At 44.7% G+C, this 21020-nt stretch overlaps 4 protein-coding genes across 7 annotated transcripts; 3 read left to right on the plus strand and 1 right to left on the minus strand.

The window, feature by feature from the left end:
• Positions 1 to 2475: 2475 nt before the first annotated feature.
• On the minus strand, positions 2476 to 10378 carry LOC125712586 (olfactory receptor 6N1-like). 3 transcript variants are annotated; one of them, XM_048982805.1, is made up of 4 exons: positions 10346 to 10378; positions 4773 to 4850; positions 4555 to 4689; positions 2476 to 4407 (listed from the first exon to the last, which is right to left on the minus strand). In XM_048982805.1, exon 4 carries the CDS (start codon positions 3440 to 3442, stop codon positions 2489 to 2491), a length of 954 nt encoding a protein of 317 aa, XP_048838762.1. In that variant the 5' UTR covers positions 3443 to 4407; positions 4555 to 4689; positions 4773 to 4850; positions 10346 to 10378; the 3' UTR covers positions 2476 to 2488. The 3 variants fall into 3 exon arrangements, with proteins under 3 accessions (XP_048838762.1, XP_048838761.1, XP_048838763.1); XM_048982804.1 differs by lacking the exon at positions 10346 to 10378 and adding an exon at positions 7181 to 7284; XM_048982806.1 differs by lacking the exons at positions 4773 to 4850; positions 10346 to 10378 and adding an exon at positions 7181 to 7290.
• On the plus strand, positions 6586 to 11140 carry LOC125712590 (olfactory receptor 10G4-like). Of its 2 annotated transcripts, none has more exons than XM_048982810.1 (2): positions 6586 to 6595; positions 9905 to 11140. In XM_048982810.1, exon 2 carries the CDS (start codon positions 9906 to 9908, stop codon positions 10848 to 10850), a length of 945 nt encoding a protein of 314 aa, XP_048838767.1. In that variant the 5' UTR covers positions 6586 to 6595; position 9905; the 3' UTR covers positions 10851 to 11140. The 2 variants fall into 2 exon arrangements, with proteins under 2 accessions (XP_048838767.1, XP_048838766.1); XM_048982809.1 differs by lacking the exon at positions 6586 to 6595 and adding an exon at positions 9714 to 9764.
• On the plus strand, positions 6608 to 8747 carry LOC125712588 (olfactory receptor 51E2-like). Its single transcript, XM_048982807.1, has one exon. The coding sequence runs from the start codon at positions 6741 to 6743 to the stop codon at positions 7683 to 7685; it is 945 nt and encodes a 314-aa protein (XP_048838764.1). The 5' UTR covers positions 6608 to 6740; the 3' UTR covers positions 7686 to 8747.
• Positions 11141 to 16929: 5789 nt separating the features above from the next.
• On the plus strand, positions 16930 to 18452 carry LOC125712589 (olfactory receptor 11A1-like). The gene is made up of 2 exons (XM_048982808.1): positions 16930 to 16961; positions 17106 to 18452. Exon 2 carries the CDS (start codon positions 17107 to 17109, stop codon positions 18049 to 18051), a length of 945 nt encoding a protein of 314 aa, XP_048838765.1. The 5' UTR covers positions 16930 to 16961; position 17106; the 3' UTR covers positions 18052 to 18452.
• The last annotated feature ends 2568 nt before the right edge of the window (positions 18453 to 21020 follow it).

The raw sequence follows: 21020 nt of genomic DNA on the forward strand, positions 1-21020 counted from the left end.
ACGCGTGGTGGGATGCCTGTCAGTCACAGGACACATAGACCCACAAATCCATACCCCAAGGGCATAGAGATGCCAAACAGCCTTTCGACTCCGGAAGATAGCAGAGGGCCCAGTGAAAATGCAGGTGACACAGAGAGACCATATAAACTCTGTATTCACATGCAACAGAGGCGGGATTCACACCTGCATTGTGTTACAGCTTCTGACCTTCGGAATCTACTCACCAACAAAAAAGCTCCCATCCTTACATTAACGGCTAAAATCCCAATGGTCAGGATTAATTAGACTCACTGATACTGACTGAAATGAGAATATTCCCAAAATGACATCACCACCCCCCACAAAATAATTTAAGTATTAATTACATGATTAATTACATCACTTATCACTTTTGCCCAGTGAGATAAAACAGGGGGAGTTATGTCAGAAAACATGATCTACAGAGGTTCTGATGCAAGTAATATTTTTGTACATTAATGAAAACCTTCAGCAAATGGCACCCAAATAATCATGGTTCTAGTCAAAGGTGGGGTCTGTGTTGAGTAGCTCTAAGGCAGGTAAGGGTTTAGGCAAATACCCACCTGTTCAACAGTGAAAGATAAATTATGGACTTGGGTGTAATATAGGCAGCCAGCAAAGATTGGTCAGGAAGTGCTTTATACTCTAATGCAGGATTTCATGAAACAAACCGGATGCAGGTCAAAGGCACTGATGACATGAACGAGGCCCAAAATGAGACCGACAGTTTTTCTCTGTACTTTAAGCAGGAACAGGGACGGGTGTGTGCAGAAACTCTTTGGTGACATTACAGCGTCGGCTTCCTTTCCCCACCGCAGCGGAGAGCAGCCATGCAGGGACTTAGCTTCAGGCTACACTGCAGGAGGTGGGCAGAGCTCTTTGGTGACATTACAGCGTCGGCTTCCTTTCCCCACCGCAGCGGAGAGCAGCCATGCAGGGACTTAGCTTCAGGCTACGCTGCAGGAGGTGGGTAGAGCTCTTCCACTCTTAAGTGTGTCCAAGAGCATTTAGCAGCCCTGAAGATTAGTGCCACTGACCTAAATGCTTTGTGACATCAATGAATCAGCTATTGGCTTCGAGCTAGGGGAGCCGAAAAGGAGCACTGGATGAGGAAATCATGATGGTGCAATCACGAGTTTCAAGTTACCCTGTAAATTTCAAATTCACTTTTACCGTTGCAGCAAGCATTTCCGTCAAAAAATACGTTTGCAAATGTTTTTACAAAGGACGACTGCAATGGCCAATTGGTTGGGTGCCCTTCTGCATCATTAAATAAACTCCAGTTGGTACAGAATGCAGAGTCCTGACAAGGACTAGGAAACCTGGGCATGTCAGTCCAGTACTGGCCTCACTCCACTGGCTTCCAGTTAGGTCTCATACCGACTGTAAGGTACTGCTGCTTACCTACAATGCACTTTGCTCTCAAGGGGCGAAATACCTGCCGGTGTCTGGGGTGGAACAGAGAGACACAGAGAGAACATACAAGCATTCAGTTTGACCAGGTGACATTTACATTTATTGAATTTATAGATCTGCATGTTTTTTTTTGTCATTTTACCAAAGAAAATCCAACCTCGTCCTGGAAAATGTCACTTAGTAATATTACTTATGCAAAGCACATACACGACTGTCACATGACAGCCAGGCACATCTACAGGGAATCCAGGATGCTTATGCTGTGTCCAGGTCCCCACAACCACACACAACAAATGTTCAACCTACAGTTCAGGTTTAAGACCTTACATACAAAGGGTAAGACACAGGTGCAAGTCATGTGGGCATTCAGGGTAGGATAACCGGCAATCACAAGACACACTAAGACATCAGGTAAGCTGGACAGAGGTATAGAAATGCATGACATTGCATGTTCATCATTTAAATAACACTGGCTGTTACATGTACTGTAAAATCAAACAAGAAATAATTGGAAATAAAATCATTGGAAGGAAAATTCTGATATAGCTCCTATATACAGGTGTAATGCCTTCTTGCGAATGGGCTGGACAGGCTGAGGATGGAGTTACAGGCTGGTTACAAATCAGATTGGTTCTCTAAGTGGAATTTGTAGGAAATTTGGAACAGGCGTATGCAGTTCCTATTTAGTGTCAGTTAGTTAAAAGTTTGTCTCAATATATAGTATATACTTTACCTTTAATGGCATATAAAACATGTAAGAAACACTTGCAAACATATCTTAAAAATAACAATACAGTACATAAGAGTAACAGGCCCTTTATATTTAAAGTAAATATAACCAGAGGTGGTGATGGTTAGAGTCAGACCAATTGGACTCTAGAACCTAAATAGACGCTTTGTCCAGATTTAGGATCAAATGTACCATTATAATGACTGCAAATGAATGTGTATTAAATATTGGTGATATATTTATCTCTCCATGTTTTGGTCTTATTTATTTTCACATATATTTGAGATGTAATTTCATTCAAAAATAACTATGGATGTACTAAAACTAATGTTTTGGTTTTAACACATGCTTTCGTAGAAGCTTTCTAATTTGCTCCATCACCTCCTCTGTCTTAAGCGAGTAAATGACAGGGTTCAGGAGGGCAGGTAAGACCATTGACAGTGATGTGTTAAGAATTCGGGTGTTAACTTCAATCGTGACGTTAATCCATGCAATGGTGTAAATCACCAGGATGGGCATGAAAAACATCGCTACCAGAATGAGGTGTGCAGTGCAGGTTCTCACTGCCTTCCATCGCCCTTCGGCAGAATTGATTCGGGAGATGGCGATAACAATGCACACATACGAGGCTAAGATGAATGCCAGGGGCACAAAAATGACAACGATCATGAAGACAGTAGTAATCTTCCAGTTCACAGTGTTGTCAGTACAGGCCATTTTAAACACTGGGCCATGATCACAAAAGTAGCTTACAACCACGGGAATTGGCTTACAAAAGTACAGGCGAGTGATCAGAGCTACCATTGTACCCAGAAGAGTAAAGGCCAGGGCCCAGCAGAAAGCGACGACGCCCACCATTCGGGTGTTGGTGATGATGGTGCTGCTCCGCAGGGGAAAACAGATGGAGACCAGCCTCTCAAAAGCCAGGATAACCAAAGAATACGACTCTATGGTGTAGAAGGAGTGGATGAAGAACATCTGGGTCAGGCACAGGTTGTACGGCACAAACTGTGAGTTGAAGAGGAACTGATCGATGCATTTTGGCACGAGGGCAGTACTGTGGCTCACATCTATGACGGAAAGGCTGAACACGACCATGTACTTTGGCGTGTGAAGAGCCTCAGACTGCCATATCACCATCATCAGGAAAAAGTTCCCTAGAAGCGTTCCGATGTAAAGGACGCCCAAGAACATGAAATAATAATTAGTGTCCTTCAGGCCCTGAAAGCCCATAATGAAAAACCCAAATGGCTGGTAAACTGTCGTGTTCCCCTCCATGGATTTTAGTTGGGTAGAACTTTCTGGATTTTCTTCCTTAAAATGCTCCTGATTTATTTGGTTAAATAAGCAGCTGGAAAGAATAACAGAGACGCCTGGTAAAAGTTTTTCAGAAATAGCATTTTGCAATCATGGCACCCATCTCTGTAATAAGACAGGGATGCAGTGGCACAGAAGTGCTGGTCCTTGGTTTCAGCAAGAACAATTACATTTCAGCCCAGACCTTTATATGCATCTAGAAATTCAAATTAAAGAGAATTTATAGTGAAGCACGAATGCCCCCTTGTGGATGCTGTGAGTGATCACAGTTCCCTTGACAATCATTTTTGCACTGACAGCAGTCACACAACACAGTTTAAAAGTATATTGCATCATTTTTTACTTTGTGTCATTCCTGCATCAGTGTAATGTGACCAGTAGGTGGCACTAAGGCCAGAGAGGTGATGGTAATTGAGGGTTACTATCCATTTTCCCATATATTCATCATAAATCAATGTCTGTAATAGAACATAGTTAAATGATTAAGTTACAATAAACAATAAAGAAGAATTTAATTTGTCCTCCAAAGAGTGATATCTAGTTGGATGGCTGGATAAACTGCCCATTGGTTCCCAAACCTTTCCTTAGGTACATCTCAGCCAATCTATGGATGTGTTACGTTTCTCCACCAGGTCAATTACTTCATGAGGACTTAGTGAGTTTTGGTTCCTGATACAGTAACATGATGAGGAGGCCTGACTTTATGATGAGGAGGCCAGACTTTATGATGAGGAGGCCTGACTTTATGATGAGGAGGCCAGACTTTATGATGAGGAAGCCTGACTTTATGATGAGGAGGCCTGACTTTATGATGAGGAGGCCAGACTTTATGATGAGGAGGCCTGACTTTATGATGAGGAGGCCAGACTTTATGATGAGGAGGCCTGACTTTATGATGAGGAGGCCAGACTTTATGATGAGGAAGCCTGACTTTATGATGAGGAGGCCTGACTTTATGATGATGAGGCCTGACTTCATGATGAGGAGGCCAGACTTTATGATGAGGAGGCCTGACTTTATGATGAGGAGGCCTGACTTTATGATGAGGAGGCCAGACTTTATGATGAGGAAACCTGACTTTATGATGAGGAGGCCTGACTTTATGATGAGGAGGCCAGACTTTATGATGAGGAGGCCTGACTTTATGATGAGGAGGCCAGACTTTATGATGAGGAGGCCTGACTTCATTGGTGGTCTCATCTCAAAAACTACAAAAAATGGACAGAGTTTTGGAAATGTGCTCTTCACATGTGCTTTAAAAAGCCATTAAATTTCAGAGGCACATACATACCACTCATGTGAAAGAATGTGTGTAATTCTGCAGTGAGTGACGTCAGCGAAGTCGTCAAACAATGTAAGGTACATAAGCCTGAGGAGCAGAATTATATACACTAATCATGCTTAAACATAATCAAATGTTGAATTTCTTTAATATTAAATAGAGTTAAAACTAAACGTGGTCACACGTTTTGTATTTATATGGACAATGTGAATTTCCATCCATCCATCCATTTTCTGAAACCGCTTATCCTGCTCAGGGTCACGAGGAAGGGGGGGGTTGGAGCCTATCCCAGAGGCTACAGATGTAAGGCAGAGAATAACCCAGGACGTGGTTATTCCCATCGTAGAATGTAAATTTCAAAACAGGAAAATACTTTATAGATCCCAAATGGAAATTTTTCTTTTGCATATAACAGCCAGATTTATAACATGCACAAGTACAAAAACACAGTGAAATACGAGAGACAAATATAAGCAGATACACACATTCACACTCAGGCACACATGCAAACAGCACGCGGCCCCTTGTTTTTCAATGTGGAGATCGGCAAGACTGTGACACACTGTGTCTGTTTGTCAAAACAAAGTGCCCCCCCGAGATCTTCCTTCACTGACCTACTAATGAGGTTTTCTTTAGATCGCTCTTAATGGGAGCCTGGGGGGGCGAGGGCGGGGGGCTGACTGACAGCTAAAGAAGTGAGGTGTACAGTTTGGTGCAGAACACAGGACAGGAGAGAAAGGAGTTGGAGTCTGATTTTGATCATAGCCAAGGGCCACAGCCTGTTTTAAGTTTAACATACAAGTTCACAGTACAAAAGAGTGCTGTATGTGTCCCTATAAACCAGGGATCTGACTACGTAGCTGCAGATACAGGGCTTACAGTCATTAGGATATAAATCCATGTGCAATATACATACTCTAGCACCTTAAAGAAATGTTTTTCAGTCGTGCTTAAAAAGTCAATAAACTGTTAAGGTGTGTAAATAAATGTGGCAGTTAATAGCAGTGAGTTTACATGGCAAGTGATTTTTTGAGACCCCTAGAAGTAAAGAAATAACAAGTTTTTAATGTCACATTTTCTAAGGAACACAGTGACATTTTTGTGGGACCAGAGGTCATTTTGGGGTGACACATAAGTATAAGGCATCTTCAAAATACGGGAACATCTAAGGTACTTACATGCTATTACTCTACATTGTTTATAATGCTGGCAGTTGTGCATTTTCAATATTATACGTTTAATATATCAATTTCTCGCAGTTAAGGTTATACAGTGTACAAGATACGCAACTGCATTAGTCTTCCTCTGAGAGCAGGTTTAGCTCAGCAGCCCCATAACCTCATTCTTCATCAATGTATCATCAGGGACACAGTCATGCAGTTTTGTAATAAAGGGAGTTTTTTTTAAATCAAACTCTGATATAACCACAAAAACGGAAATACGATTCAATGCAATGCAAAGGTTTTTCATGCTTTTATATAGGGTTAGGGTTACAAGGACCCCATTGGGGTTTAAGCTGGTCACTAGTCCTTATGGATGACACTGCCTGTGGTGTCAAAGTTCAGAGAAAGAGTCAGACCCACTGAAAATGACCCACATTTCTGTGACTGTCATGCGCTGGATGTGATATGGCAGAGGAGGGGGGGCAGCATGCAGGTGACAAACCTTAACAGGGCCACACCTGTGACCGCCTTCCTGGGTTTTGATTCCCCTCCTCTCCACCAGGGGGCGCCCATCTAAGCAGCCCTGCTATAAAAGCCGGCCCTCTGGCTCCAGATGCCATATGCAGCCTTTTTTAAAGACTCATAGGACATCAGAAGCAAAGTCCTATTGTAAGTAGCAGCCTCAATATGAAAAATGTATTTTTAATTTCCTGTTTCAGGTGACTTTGCATGTACCCATTTCTGCCATTGATAATATACTAAAATACACCAGTACTAGTTTATCCTCCAAGTTCTGCTTTATAATTTTAAAAGGATGGTGAACGTCACAGCTCAGCGTGTGACAGAGTTTACATTAACAGGCTCGGACCAAGTGCCCAACCAGCGGTTGCTGGGAACTCTGATCCTCGTTACTTATCTCTTCATACTGCTTGGCAACAGTGCCAACATATGTGTGGTGGCATCAGACAGGCGCCTGTTCACGCCAATGTACATATTCATCTGCAACCTGGCAGCGGTGGACATCACTTTCACCACCAGCGCTGGCACCACATTGATCGGACTGCTGCTTTTGGGCATCCGGAACATCTCGTACCAGGAGTGCATCTCACGCATGTTCATCTACCACATGGGTGACATCTGCCTGAGTCTCACCCTCACCTTGATGGCGGTGGATCGCGTGGTGGCCATCAGCAACCCCCTGCGCTACCACAGCATCCTCACCAACGGGCGGACCCTTGCCTTGATTGCTTTTACCTGGCTGCTCGCGATTGTGATCATGGGCCTGTTGGTGGGGATTCTTCACAGCCTCCCCTACTGCCAGCCTCTGCTCGGGTTCAGCTTCTGCAACTATGCAACGCTGGTCCGGGCGGCCTGTGTTGATCCAGAACCCTACTTCATCTACAGCACAGCCCTGACCAGCTGGGTGATTGGCGTGCACCTGCCTCTTATCCTGGCCACGTATGTGAAGATCATTTACATCGTGCTCAAGCTGTCAAAGAACGAGAGCCGCAAGCAAATGGTCAACACGTGCGTCAGCCACGTCATCGTGGTCACCTGCTACTTCCTGCCCAAGTGTATCGTCACCTTGCTGACAAGGGTTGGTGTCACGCTGAACCCGACAGAACGTAACGCTCTGCTCATAGTCTCCACGTTGCTCCCGTCCTTCATGAATCCCGCTGTCTATTGCTTCAGGACAAAAGAAATAAGGACCCGACTCATTAAAATACTGACAAGAAACTGCGTGAATGTGATAAAATGAAGTGTCATTCACATATTCTCTGTGGTCTGGAGGTTGGGTGTAAATCACAAGAAACATAATAATGCAGAGGCTGAACTTAGGCCAGTGAGAGATGTTTGCATATTAAGTTAATTCATCTGCAAGATTCCTTACTACAGCCTTCCTGGGACTGCAGTCTGGGTTAATATTCAGACATTGTTTTCTGTAGTAGAAAAGCATGTTGTTTGAACAACACTGTTTATCAGGTTTAGTTTTGACGAGTGAGATAAAGGCACAAGGGGCCAATGGAGACACATCTAGCAAGCTGTCGTTTTGCCAAAGAGCAAAGCAGTTTTAAAAAATTGCCTGTAAAATATCTCCCCATCCATCTGCTTTCTATACCCACCTGCCCTAAGCCGGGTCATGGCCGTCCGGAGCCCCTCCCAAATGCTACAGCACAAGGCAGGGAGTAACCCAGCCCACTGCAGGGCACTGTAATATATTGTGAAATTAAATATAAACTTGAAAAACAATAACACTGTATGAAACTGTACCTAACAACTTTGTTTTTATATGATCATTTTGTTTTCTATTATTTGCACTGCAAGCATTTGTATCATGTACCTGTTTTCAATTAATAAAATATTCTGAGCACAAAAAAAATGAGAAAGAGTCAAGTAAGCTTTAAGACAGCCACTGGTGGGCGTATAAAACAAAAAATCTCATCCAGTGCTGGTTTCAGTTTGCCTGCTGTTACAAACCATCCACAATAAGGGACCCTGTTCCATGCAGTGTTGTAACATTCAGAGACTTGACTGTTTATATCTTATATTTGCATCTTACATTTTAGTAATATATTGTTACTTTTCATTTCTTCCATTGACATCGTTACACTTGTTTTTATTAATATACTGTCACATACTGGCACAACCTCCTACATTTTGCACCTGTAGACATCAGAATTGTGCAGTGGCCAGTGCTGCAGTGTCTTCGTTTGTGCCACTGTCTTCGTTTCTGCACACATGTTCTTTATGTCACTTTCTGTAGTTTTGTAGACCTGTGTTGTTTTATGTGGCACCATGGTCCTGGAGGATCGCTGCTTCATTTCACTGTATACTGTACCACGTGTACATGGTTGAAATGACAATAAAAAGTCACTTGACATGACTTGACTTGGAGAAAAACAATTAGGCAATATCTCTAGCAGTCTGGGTGCAACAGTCCAGTTCAATGTGCTTTGAATTCATGTCTTGTCCAGTCACACTGCAAGAAAAACAATTCCCTCGGGATTAATAAAATATGTCTTACTTTAAAACCAGTTTTGTTAAAGTCTTTGAACAATATATGGTACAAAAGTCTGAGGAGCAGAAGTATGTGCGCTAATCATGCATAAAAATTACAGAATTTGCTTAAATATTATTAATGAGGTTACGACTACATATGGGCACAAGGGTTGCATTTATATGAGCAGTGTGGATGCCAAGATATGAAAATGCTAACTTTAGCCCAGGTGAAATTCTTTTCAATGTGGGGATCGCTAAGACTATGAAACACTGTGTCTGCCTGTCAAAAGAAAGTGCCCCCCCAGGATCTTCCTTAATCGAGCTGCTAATGAGGCTTTGTTTAGATTACTCTTAATGGGAGCCGGCGGGGGGCGGGGGGGGGGGGGGACTGACAGCAGAACTGAGCTGCACAGTCTTGCTGCAGAACACTGGACAGGAGAGAAAGATTTTAGGGTCAGATTTTTATGACCAAGGGTCTGCAGTTTAACTGTCAAAGAGACACTTTATGATCCAAAGTTTTCAACTGGTCATATGTACTTACTGTATGTGTCCCCTGCTCTTGTACATGTAAAAAGATACAGGGCTTACAGTCATTAGGATATAAATCTATGTGCAATATACATACTCTAGCACCTTAAAGAAATGTTTGTGGCAGCATGCAGGTGACAAACCTTAACAGGGCCACACCTGTGACCGCCTTCCTGGGTTTTGATTCCCCTCCTCTCCACCAGGGGGCGCCCATCTAAGCAGCCCTGCTATAAAAGCCGGCCCTCTGGCTCCAGATGCCACATGCAGCCTTTTTTAAAGACTCGTAGGACATCAGAAGCAAAGTCCTATTGTAAGTAGCAGCCTCAATATGAAAAATGTATTTTTCATTTCCTGTTTCAGGTGACTTTGCATGTACCCATTTCTGCCATTGATAATATACTAAAATGCACCAGTACTAGTTTATCCTGCATGATCTCTTTTATAATTTAGGATGGAGAACGTCACAGCTCAGCGTGTGACAGAACTTACATTAACAGGCTTGGACCACCTGCCCAACCAGCAGTTGCTGGGAACTCTGATCCTCGTTACTTATCTCTTCATACTGCTTGGCAGCAGTGCCAACATATGTGTGGTGGCATCAGACAGGCGCCTGTTCACGCCAATGTACATATTAATCTGCAACCTGGCAGCGGTGGACATCACTTTCACCACCAGCGCTGGCACCACATTGATCGGACTGCTGCTTTTGGGCATCCGGAACATCTCGTACCAGGAGTGCATCTCACGCATGTTCATCTACCACATGGGTGACATCTGCCTGAGTCTCACCCTCACCTTGATGGCGGTGGATCGCATGGTGGCCATCAGCAACCCCCTGCGCTACCACAGCATCCTCACCAACGGGCGGACCCTTGCCTTGATTGCTTTTACCTGGCTGCTCGCGATTGTGATCATGGGCCTGTTGGTGGGGATTGTTGACAGCCTCCCCTACTGCCAGCCTCTGCTCAGGTACAGCTTCTGCTCCTACGCCACATTGGTCCGGGCAGCCTGTGTTGATCCAGAACCCTACTTCATCTACACTACAGTAATGTCCAGCTGGGTGATTGGCGTGCACCTGCTTCTAATCCTGGCCACGTATGTGAAGATCATCTATACCGTGCTCAGGCTGTCAAACAACAAGAGTCGCAAGCAAATGGTCAACACGTGCGTCAGCCATGTCATCGTGGTCACCTGCTACTTCCTGCCCAAGTTCATCGTCATCTTGCTGACAAGGGTGGGTGTCACGCTGAACCTGACAGAACGTAACGCTCTGCTCATAGTCTCCACGTTGCTCCCGTCCTTCATGAATCCCACTGTCTATTGCTTCAAAACAAAGGAAATAAGGACCCGACTGATTAAAATACTGAAGAGAAGCCGCACGAAAGCCATAAAGTGAAGTTTCATTCACCTGTTCTTGGCTGTAAATACAATTTAAAATTTGGCTGATTTATCTCCTGTTTACAATAATATTGTATTGGCCAAGTCTCTGACTGAGTGATTAGTCTACTGTAACTCTGGTCCCCCATTGATCCCTGGACTGACCTGTACAGTTAAATTAAAAAGAAATTAAGCACAAAAAATAATGGCAATGCATTTGTGTTCATCTTCTGCACACAAGAAACATAATAATGCAGAGACTGAACTTAGGCCGATGACGGGTGTTGCCACATTAATTCATCTGCAAGATTCCGCACTACAGCCTTCCTGGGATTACGACCTGGGTTAAAATTAAGCCCCATATTCAGATTTTGACCACTGCAATAGAAAAGCATGTTATCATGTTTAGTCTTGATGAGTAAGAGGGTACTACTTAAAGAAAAAGGCAATTTTTATAAAGAATTCGAAGGGGCTGATGCAGACTCACATCTACCAAACTGTAGTTTCACCATAGAACAAGCAGTTGAAGAACAATAAAGAACCTGCAAAATATCTATTCCTGCATTTATACTAAGGTCATACTAAATGTGAAAAAGCTCATGCTGTCCTGGTTTCAGTTCCCATGCTGCAATAAACCATCCACAATACGTGACTCTATGCCATGAGGTCCCAACACTAAGAAACTGGGCTGATTGTATTTACATCTTGCATTTTAGTAATATATTGATACTTATCATTTCTTCCATTGTAATGTTTACACTTGCTTTTATTAATATACTGTCACAACTCTGCACAACCTCCTACATTTTGCATCTGTACTTATCAGAACTGTGCAGTGGCCAGTGCTGCAGTGTCTTCCTTGGTGCCACTGTCTTTGCAGTATTTGCACACTCATGCACCCCCTGGGATTAATAAAATACGCCTTACCTTTAAACCAGTTTCCGCCTTCTCAATCTGCATTCTCTGCATCATAAAGTCAAGGTCAAAGGTGATTTTACCAGGGGTGTAGGGGAGCAATTGCACCCCCTACTGATCAAATGAAAATGCCATTTCAACATATTACATTCAATAAAATAAAAGTTACATTTGAAAAAGAGGCTTGTGTTAGTCCTATCAATGTGTAAATATATTTACTGTTATTTTTTAAATTTAACATTTATCTGGATGAATGGCAGGTTGGGCTCTTTCACCTCCCGCCCCCCCCTGGGAGAAAAGCCCAGAGTCACCTGTGGTTTACACTCCGAGAGCAGTAAACAGCATCCATCTATTTTCCAACTGCGTATTCTGTTCAGGGCCTAGCCCAGGCAGCACAGGGTGCTTTTACACAGAAAGGAGGCGGGATTCAAACCCGATTTGAGTGGTTCTTGTTGTGTGTGCAGATGGAGCAGGTCTGCGACAAAAGTGTGGATGTTCCAGGGTATGACAGACCATCAGAAAAGTTATTCCAGCAAGGCTCAGTTATGGTGGACCCAGAGTGGCAAGTGAAGGAGGAACAGTTTTAGCACATGCAAAGTCAGGAACAAAGAGCCTGTTTGGGGGGGGGGGCACCCATCTGTGTCTCAAAACACTGCATGGCTTTGGCCGCCTCAATTCCCCAAGAAACCGCCCCAAGCAGTCAAGGGGCAGGCAGGACGCTTAGCCGGTGCCCTCCAACCAGTCTCCACTTCTACACTTTTGCACACAGTTTTTTTTTTACATTTGGATGTTAGTCAATTAACATTTACTGAAAATACACTCAGTAGTCTTTGCTATCAAATAAATTTGCTGGAAAAAAGGCATGGGGAGTAATGTACCATTGTGTGGAGAGCATTGTGATAATACAGCCCCCTGACCCAGTCTCAGAGGCATCGACCTTCACGATCTCAAAGGATCCATTGCCTGCAGGATGGGGGCTGACATGAAGCGACACCTGGACAGAGACGGCTACCTGGACCGCCTCCATCCACTGCAAAGTAATGTTTGGAGAGGTGAGAGCAGTGAGTGATGGTAACCACGGCGATGGTAACGTACCCATGAATGAACAGCCAATAGGAATCGGCAAACCTCAGGATGCACTGAGGGCACTCGCATTTCTCCAACTTGACAAACAATTTATTGAAAAACAGACATTATAAGACCTTCCAGACATGCTGTGCATAATCCTGCTCATCATGAGAGAAAATCAGGATGTTGTTAAGGTACATAAAGATTTATTTTTCATGTCCTGCAGGAAAACATTTATTATACCCTGAAAAGCAGCTGACACAATCCGAAGGGCATAACCAGATATTCATAATGACCCGTAGATGTGCTGAAGACGGTCTATTCAGTACTTTTCCACATTCTAATAAGGTGGTAGGTGTTATGGAGGTACATTTTAATATAAACGGGGGCCCCCTGGAACAGATCAAAGGCTGAGGCTAACAGAGGTGGGGGGGGGGGTAACAATTCCTACTAATTGTGACCTTCTTTAAAGGGCCGGAGGAAACTGTCCTTCTCCTCCACAAAAATAATCCTGCTCAAGCCGGAGAGGAAAAGGGTAAGAGATACCAACTCCAAATGCCTCCCCAATTAAGTCTTCCATACCCTCCCTCCCAGGGGCGGACAGAGAACACAGGTGCCCCCTTAGTGGACAAGTTAATGCAAATGATTTTGTCTGATGTAGGACAACAATCTTCATTAGGTACGCTGCATGTTTCATCCTCGCGCTCTGCATGTTCAGCGAACTGGCTTCAGTAATTCAAGATAGCGAGTGTGCTCTTAATTCATCGTATCTCTTTCTTCCATTGCATCCATTGTGTAAAGCACACTGCCACTGGAACCTTCAGCAGTGGAAACATGTGCTGCAGAGTAATGACTTACGCTGCTCTGTCAGGCAGACTGATGGACGAATCTGGGTTTGGCGGACGCCAGGAGAATGTTACCTGCCTGACTGCATTAGGTTAAGGTTAAGGTTACTTTTTACATCAACGGCTTTATACATGTACAAAGTGTGATGAGATGTTTCCCCATGGCCCCAGTGCAACATGTAGTAACACTGAACATCACATACAACAGGGCAAAAAGGTACAAACAGGCAACACAATAAAGTGCAAAGGGTGCGATCACATTACAGTGCACAGCAATTTACAATGAACAATTTACACTGAACCGACGGAACAATGAATGGCCAGAACAGTACACAACACTTCAGTATTGTTTGAGTGGGGAGCCTTAGAGACTGAAATCGCACATGGTTATTATATGATATTGTATTGCACGGTACTATTGCACTGGTTACTATATTGCACAGAGTAAACATGAAAATGCAGGTATGAGGTATTTCAGAGGAGCTATGATCTAAACTTAAAGTGCGTTCAGAGCCCTGATGGTTTGTGGAACCAAGCTGTCACACAGTCTGGTGGAGGCAGAATGGAAGCTACCATAACGTTTGCCAGATGGTAAGAGTGAAAAAAGTCCATTTAATGGGTGGTAGTGATCCTTCACTATGTTTCTGGCTCTGTTGTAGCAGCGGGTCTTGAAAAGGGTTAGGGTTAGGGTTAGGGTTAGGGTTAGGGTTAGGGATGCACAGTGCCGGTTCTCCTGAAGCTGATGATTATTTCTTTTGTTTTGTCCACATTTAATGAGAGGTTGTTGTTCTTGCACCAGTCTGCCACTCTTCCCACCTCCTCTGTATTCTGAGATGTCATTGTTTTTGATGAGGCCCACCAGTCATGTCATCTGCATATTTAATGATGTGGTTTGAGCTGAGTTCTGCTGTGCAGTCGTGAGTGAATAGCGTGAAGAGCGATGGGCTGAGCACACAGCCCTGCGGCACGCCTGTGCTCAATGTGATGGTGTTGGTGCCGATCCGAATGAGCATGTTCGAGCATATGGGTGTCCATAAGTGGACATGGTACGAACATGCCTGGGGCTACAGGTCGATGATCGATTTCATAATCATATCATCTGATCTGCGGCCTTCTGTCTTGGACACTCGGGTGAAGAGAGGGGCAGAGCTGTCAACTGATCACCACCTGGTGGTGAGTTGGCTCAGGTGGCAGAGGAGGAAAGACCTGTTAGGCCCAAGAGCGTAGTGAGGGTCTGCTGGGAACGTCTGGCAGAGGCTCCTGTTCGCCGGATCCTTAACTTGCACATTGGTAGAACTCCAACTACATACCGAGGGAGGCTGGGAACATTGAGTCTGAATAGACACTGTTCCGGACCTCCATTGTGGAAGCGGCTGTAGAGAGCTGTGGCTGCAGGGTGGTCAGTGCTAGTCATGGTGGTAACCCTCGTACCTGATAGTGGACACCAGAGGTGTGGGGGGCTGTCATGCTGAAGAAGGAGGCCTACCGGGAATTATTAGCCTGGGGGTCTCCGGAGGTAGCTGACGGGTACCGGCAGGCCAGGTGGAACGGGCCTCGGACAGTTGTGGAAGCAAAAACCCGGGGCGTGGGAGGAGTTTGGTGAGGCCATGGAAAGTGAATTTCGGTCAGGTTCAAAAAGGTTCTGGCAAACCATCCGGAATATCAGGAGGGGGAAGCAGGTACTGGTTCCTACTATTTATAGTGGGGACAGGGTGCTGTTGACCTCACCTGGGGACATCACCCGGAGGTGGTAGGAATGCTATGAGGACTTCCTCAACCCTGCCTCAGATACATGTACGCGCAGCTATAGGGGGATCACACTTCTCAGCCTTCCTGGGAAAGTCTATTCCGGGGTACTGGGGAAGAGGGTGAGATCGATAGTAAAATCTCGGATTCAGGAGGAACAATGCGTTTTTCATCCTAACCGTAGAACGCTGGACGAGCTTTATACCCTTGTGAGGGTACTGGAGGGGACCTGGGAGTTTGCCTATCCAGTCTACATGTGTACTGTGGACTTGAAAACGGCTTACGGCCGGGTTTCCCGAGGTGCTCTGTGGGGGTGCTTCAGCAGTATGGGGTTCAGGGCCCACTACTGTGGGTGATTGGGTCCCTGTATGAACGGAGCAGAGGCTTAGTCCGCGTTGCCGGTAATAAGTCGGACGTGTTCCCAGTGCAGTCAGGGCGTTAAGGGTGTTCAGTTTGGTGGACTCAGGATTGTGTCGCTGCTTTTTGTGGATGATATTGTCCTGTTGGCATCATCTGCTGGGGACCTCCAGCGAGCTCTGGGGCGGTTCACAGCCGAGCGCGAAGCGGTGGGGATGAGGATTAGCACCTTCAAATCCGAGACCATGGTTCTCAGCCGGAAACGGGTGAATTGCCTACCTGAATTGCTTCAGGTCAGGGAGGTGGTACTGCCTCAAGTGGAGGAGCTCAAGTATCTCGGGGTCTCGTTCATGAGTGAGGGTAGAAGAGATCGAGAGCTGGACAGATGGATCGGAGCGGCGTCTGCAGTTCTACAGGCGCTTAACCGGTTCGTCGTGACTAAGAAAGAACTGAGCTGGAAAGCAAAGCTCTCGATCTATTGGTCCATCTTCATCCCTAACCCTCACCTATGGTCATGAGTTACAGGTAATGACCAAAAGAATGAGATTGCGGATACAGGCGGCCAAAATGAAGTTTCTCCACAGGGTGTCTGGGCTCTCCCTTACAGAGAGGGTGAGAAGTTTGGTGATTGACAGCAGAACTGAGCTGCACAGTGTTGCTGTAGAACACAGGACAGAAGAGAAAGATTTTAGGGTCAGATTTTGATGACCAAGGGTCTGCAGTTTAACTGTCAAAGAGACACATTATGATTCAAAGTTTTCAACTGGTCATATGTACTTACTGTATGTGCATTTGCAATGCAGTGTGTTTTTAGGTAAATATTAAATTATGTAGCTCAGGATGCTGTACTATTCAATGCAATATGTTGCTGCTTTTATATAGGTAGGCTTACACTGGGGTTTACACTGGTCACTAGTGGTGTCATAGTTCAGAGGAAGAGTCAGACCCACAGAAAATGACCCACATTTCTGTGACTGTCATGCGCTGGACGTGATATGGCAGAGGAGGGGGGGCAGCATGCAGGTGACAAACCTTAACAGGGCCACACCTGTGACCGCCTTGCTGGGTTTTGATTCCCTTCCTCTCCACCAGGGGGCGCCCATCTAAGCAGCCCTGCTATAAAAGCCGACCCTCTGGCTCCAGATGCCACATGCAGCCTTTTTTAAAGACTCGTAGGACATCAGAAGCAAAGTCCTATTGTAAGTAGCAGCCTCAATATGAAAAATGTATTTTTCATTTCCTGTTTCAGGTGACTTTGCATGTACCCATTTCTGAAATTAATAATATACTAAAATACACTAGTACTAGTTTATCCTGCATGATCTCTTTTATAATTTTAAAAGGATGGAGAACGTCACAGCTCAGCGTGTGACAGAGTTTACATTAACAGGCTCGGACCACCTGCCTAACCAGCGGTTGCTGGGAACTCTGATCCTCGTTACTTATCTCTTCATACTGCTTGGCAGCAGTGCCAACATATGTGTGGTGGCATCAGACAGGCGCCTGTTCACGCCAATGTACATATTCATCTGCAACCTGGCAGCGGTGGACATCACTTTCACCACCAGCGCTGGCACCACATTGATCGGACTGCTGCTTTTGGGCATCCGGAACATCTCGTACCAGGAGTGCATCTCACGCATGTTCATCTACCACATGGGTGACATCTGCCTGAGTCTCACCCTCACCCTGATGGCGGTGGATCGCGTGGTGGCCATCAGCAGCCCCCTGCACTACCACAGCATCCTCACCAACGGGCGGACCCTTGCCTTGATTGCTTTTACTTGGCTGCTCGCGATTGTGATCATGGGCCTGTTGGTGAGGATTGTTACCAGCCTCCCCTACTGCCAGCCTCTGCTCAGGTACAGCTTCTGCGACTATGCAACGCTGGTCCGGGCGGCCTGTGTTGATCCAGAACCCTACTTCATCTACACCACCATTCTGGTCACCTGGCTGATTAGCGTGCACCTGCCTCTAATCCTGGCCACGTATGTGAAGATCATCTATACCGTGCTCAGGCTGTCAAAAAATGAGAGCCGCAAGCAAATGGTCAACACGTGTGTCAGCCATGTCATCGTGGTCACCTGCTACTTCCTGCCCAAGTTCATCGTCATCTTGCTGACAAGGGTGGGTGTCACGCTGAACCTGACAGAACGTAACGCTCTGCTCATAGTCTCCACGCTGATCCCGTCCTTCATGAATCCCACTGTCTATTGCCTCAGGACAAAAGAAATAAGGACCCGACTCATTAAAATACTGACAAGAAACCGTGTGAATGCAATAAAATGAAGTGTCATTGACATATTCTCCGTAGTTTGGAGTTTATGTGTTTAGGAGTAAATCCATCTTTAAAAAATTTCAGCTGGTTTATTTTCCTGTTTACAGATAAATTGCAAACTGTGATTATTTGCCTGTTCCCTGTGGGGTCGGTGTGGGTGCCACACCGCTTTATTATTTGCTGATTGAGAGGTCGTCCCAAAAACCGGCACCCACACCGGCCCTCCCGGTTCCCCACCCCTGGGGTAGGCCATGCTCCTGCTCCCTCACTCATCCCTGGACTGACCAGCATAATTAAATCCAAACTTCATGGGTAAAGCAAAGCACAATAATAAGATTAAATACCCGTTTAAAAATAATGGCAATGCATTTGTGTTCATCTTCTGCACACAAGAAACATAATAATGCAGAGACTGAACTTAGGCCGATGACGGGTGTTGCCACATTAATTCATCTGCAAGATTCCGCACTACAGCCTTCCTGGGATTACGGTCTGGGTTGAAATTAAACCCCATATTCAGACTTTCATCACTGCAGTAGAAAGGCATGTTGTTTGAATAACACCATTTATCAGGTTTTGTCTTGATGAATAAGAGGATATAATATAGCCTGTAACTATTTAGGTATTTTATAAAATCATTTTGTGTTACATTATTTGTGTTATGACCTGCTCGTACGATCCTCTTGTGTGCCACTCCCCTGGTCAACCCCGTGCGATATCCCAACATAACCAGCTCTTTCTTGTTGTTTCATTTAGTCTTGTGTATTTAAGTCCATGTCACTGTGCATCCCCAGTGCCGTCACTGAACTCTTTACCGTGTGCCTGCCTGTTTGCCCAAATCAATCCCCTGTTCGTTGGACTTCGGTCTGCCTGACCTTGTTTCCACATCCCCTGCTTGCTCGCTTACACATGGACGTGACAATTTGCGCCGTTAGAATTTCAATCAAATGCCTGTCCCTTATTAATAAAAAGTTTTCATAAGAAATACAATGTCAGGTATGAAAGCTGCTGGACATACTAAACACAAACCTCACTCTGTCCTGGTTTCAATTTCGCTGTTGTTACCAACTATCCACAATTCAGTTCTTCTCCACCATACCTCTTTCCAGAACCCGCTGTCCAGTCAGTGACATTGTGTCATGCAGTGTCCTGTTGGGCTCAGGGACCGTTAGGCAGAATCCCTAACAGTGTGAGTGCAACAGTCCAGTTTGGGGGGCTTTGCATTCATGTCTTGTCTGGGTATGCTGCAAAAAAGTCCCCTGGAATAAATAAAACTTCTCATACCTTTAAACTAATTTGCACATTTTTGATCTGCATGGTTTAATTCATAAGGCCTATGACATAGGTGATTTTATTTGGGTGCCCCCCCCATACTGGTCAGATAAAAATGCTATCTGAACAAATTCAGTTAAATAAAATATTACTGTATTGCTTTTTTTTTAAAAAATGTGGCTTGTGTTCGTCATATCAATGTGTAATAATAATTTATTGGTAAATAAATTATAAAACAGCATGTAACTAGAGGTGTTTTTTTTTACAGATGTATTTATCTGAATGAATGGCAGGTTGGGCTCTCTCACCTCACGCCCCCTGGGAGAAAAGCCCAGAGTCACCTGTGGTTTACACTGCGAGAGCAGTAAACAGCATCCATCTATCTTCCAACTGCATATTCTGTTCAGGGCCTAGCCCAGGCAGCACAGGGTACAGGGCAGGAGTACATGCTTTGTGGGATGCCTGTCCATCACAGGACCAGGGCATATACAGAAATCCGGAAGTTCCATTTAATACCTTTTTAAATACTTTTTCAGTATTTTTTAAAACCAACACGACATTGATTTGTAACTGTTTTAATCTGCAACCTTTCAGACTGTTACGTTCGCCGTCGCACTGGCGAGCGATGCGGGCAGAAAGCAGGCAGGCAGACGGGCGGGATCGAGGAAAACGGGGATTTAGACACAGACACTGATGTTGAGATTTATAACACTACACACTCTTGGCCAATACAACAGAAATTAAACAGGGAACATGGGTCAACAGAATAGATTTTTTCAACTTCCTGCATAAAAATAATAGATGATATAAAATGTTCAATAAAAGGATAAAAGTTCTAACAAACTGGAATTCACTACGTAAACTGCTGATGCTGTTTCAACCAGTGAATGGACTTGAACCGCTGATTGCAATGCAATGTCATGGCAAGGGCCTTAACCCAATGATGTACCCGGTTTGGTCTTTACCACACGTGAATGACTTAGCAGTGTCAGAGTTGGGAAACATTGCCTTAAACGGCTCTCCAATTCCTTCATTAGGGTGGTGTTTCACAGCAGTGTCTAGACATCACGGAACCTCGGCGCAGTGTTGGTGCAGCACCCATAGTCACTGGGAGGCTTTGCAGTGGTGTAACGGAGGCAGCAGCACAAAAACGTAGAGATTGATAACTGCTCTCCGCGTCCGCGCATGCCAGGTTTATGGCTAGTGCATTGTGTAAGTGCCTGGAGAAGATTAACCCCAGTCCAGACGATAAATCTTTGTTTAAAAAAACCGAACGGTAAGTTTGCTGGATATTTCCTGCTACAAGCCTGAGTCTTTAAACAGTGAATTCTCTAGCCAGTTGTCTGAGAATTTGCATTTACCCACGCTGACGATATGTTTGGAGCTTCCATCCTTACATTAACGGCTAAAATCCCAATGGTCAGGATTAATCAGACTCACTGATACTGACTGAAATGAGAATATTCCCAAAATGATATCACCACCCCCACAAAATAATTTAAGTATTAATTACATGATTAATTATATCACTTATAACTTTTGCCCAGTGGGATAAAACAGTCATGTCAGGAAACAAGATCTACAGAGGTTCTGACGCAAGTAATATTTCTGTACATTGATGAAAACCTTCAGCAAATGGCACCCAAATAATCATGGTTCTAGTCAAAGGTGGGGTCTGTGTTGAGTAGCTCTAGGGCAGGTAAGGGTT

Source organism: Brienomyrus brachyistius, chromosome 18, assembly GCF_023856365.1.
Source record: "Brienomyrus brachyistius isolate T26 chromosome 18, BBRACH_0.4, whole genome shotgun sequence".
Taxonomy (NCBI): Eukaryota; Metazoa; Chordata; class Actinopteri; order Osteoglossiformes; family Mormyridae; genus Brienomyrus; species Brienomyrus brachyistius.

Bases quoted from the DNA above. Each gene is read 5' to 3' on its own strand.
- LOC125712586 (XM_048982805.1), bottom strand. From the start codon at position 3,442: ATGGAGGGGAACACGACAGTTTACCAGCCATTTGGGTTTTTCATTATG.
- LOC125712588 (XM_048982807.1), top strand. From the start codon at position 6,741: ATGGTGAACGTCACAGCTCAGCGTGTGACAGAGTTTACATTAACAGGC.
- LOC125712590 (XM_048982810.1), top strand. From the start codon at position 9,906: ATGGAGAACGTCACAGCTCAGCGTGTGACAGAACTTACATTAACAGGC.
- LOC125712589 (XM_048982808.1), top strand. From the start codon at position 17,107: ATGGAGAACGTCACAGCTCAGCGTGTGACAGAGTTTACATTAACAGGC.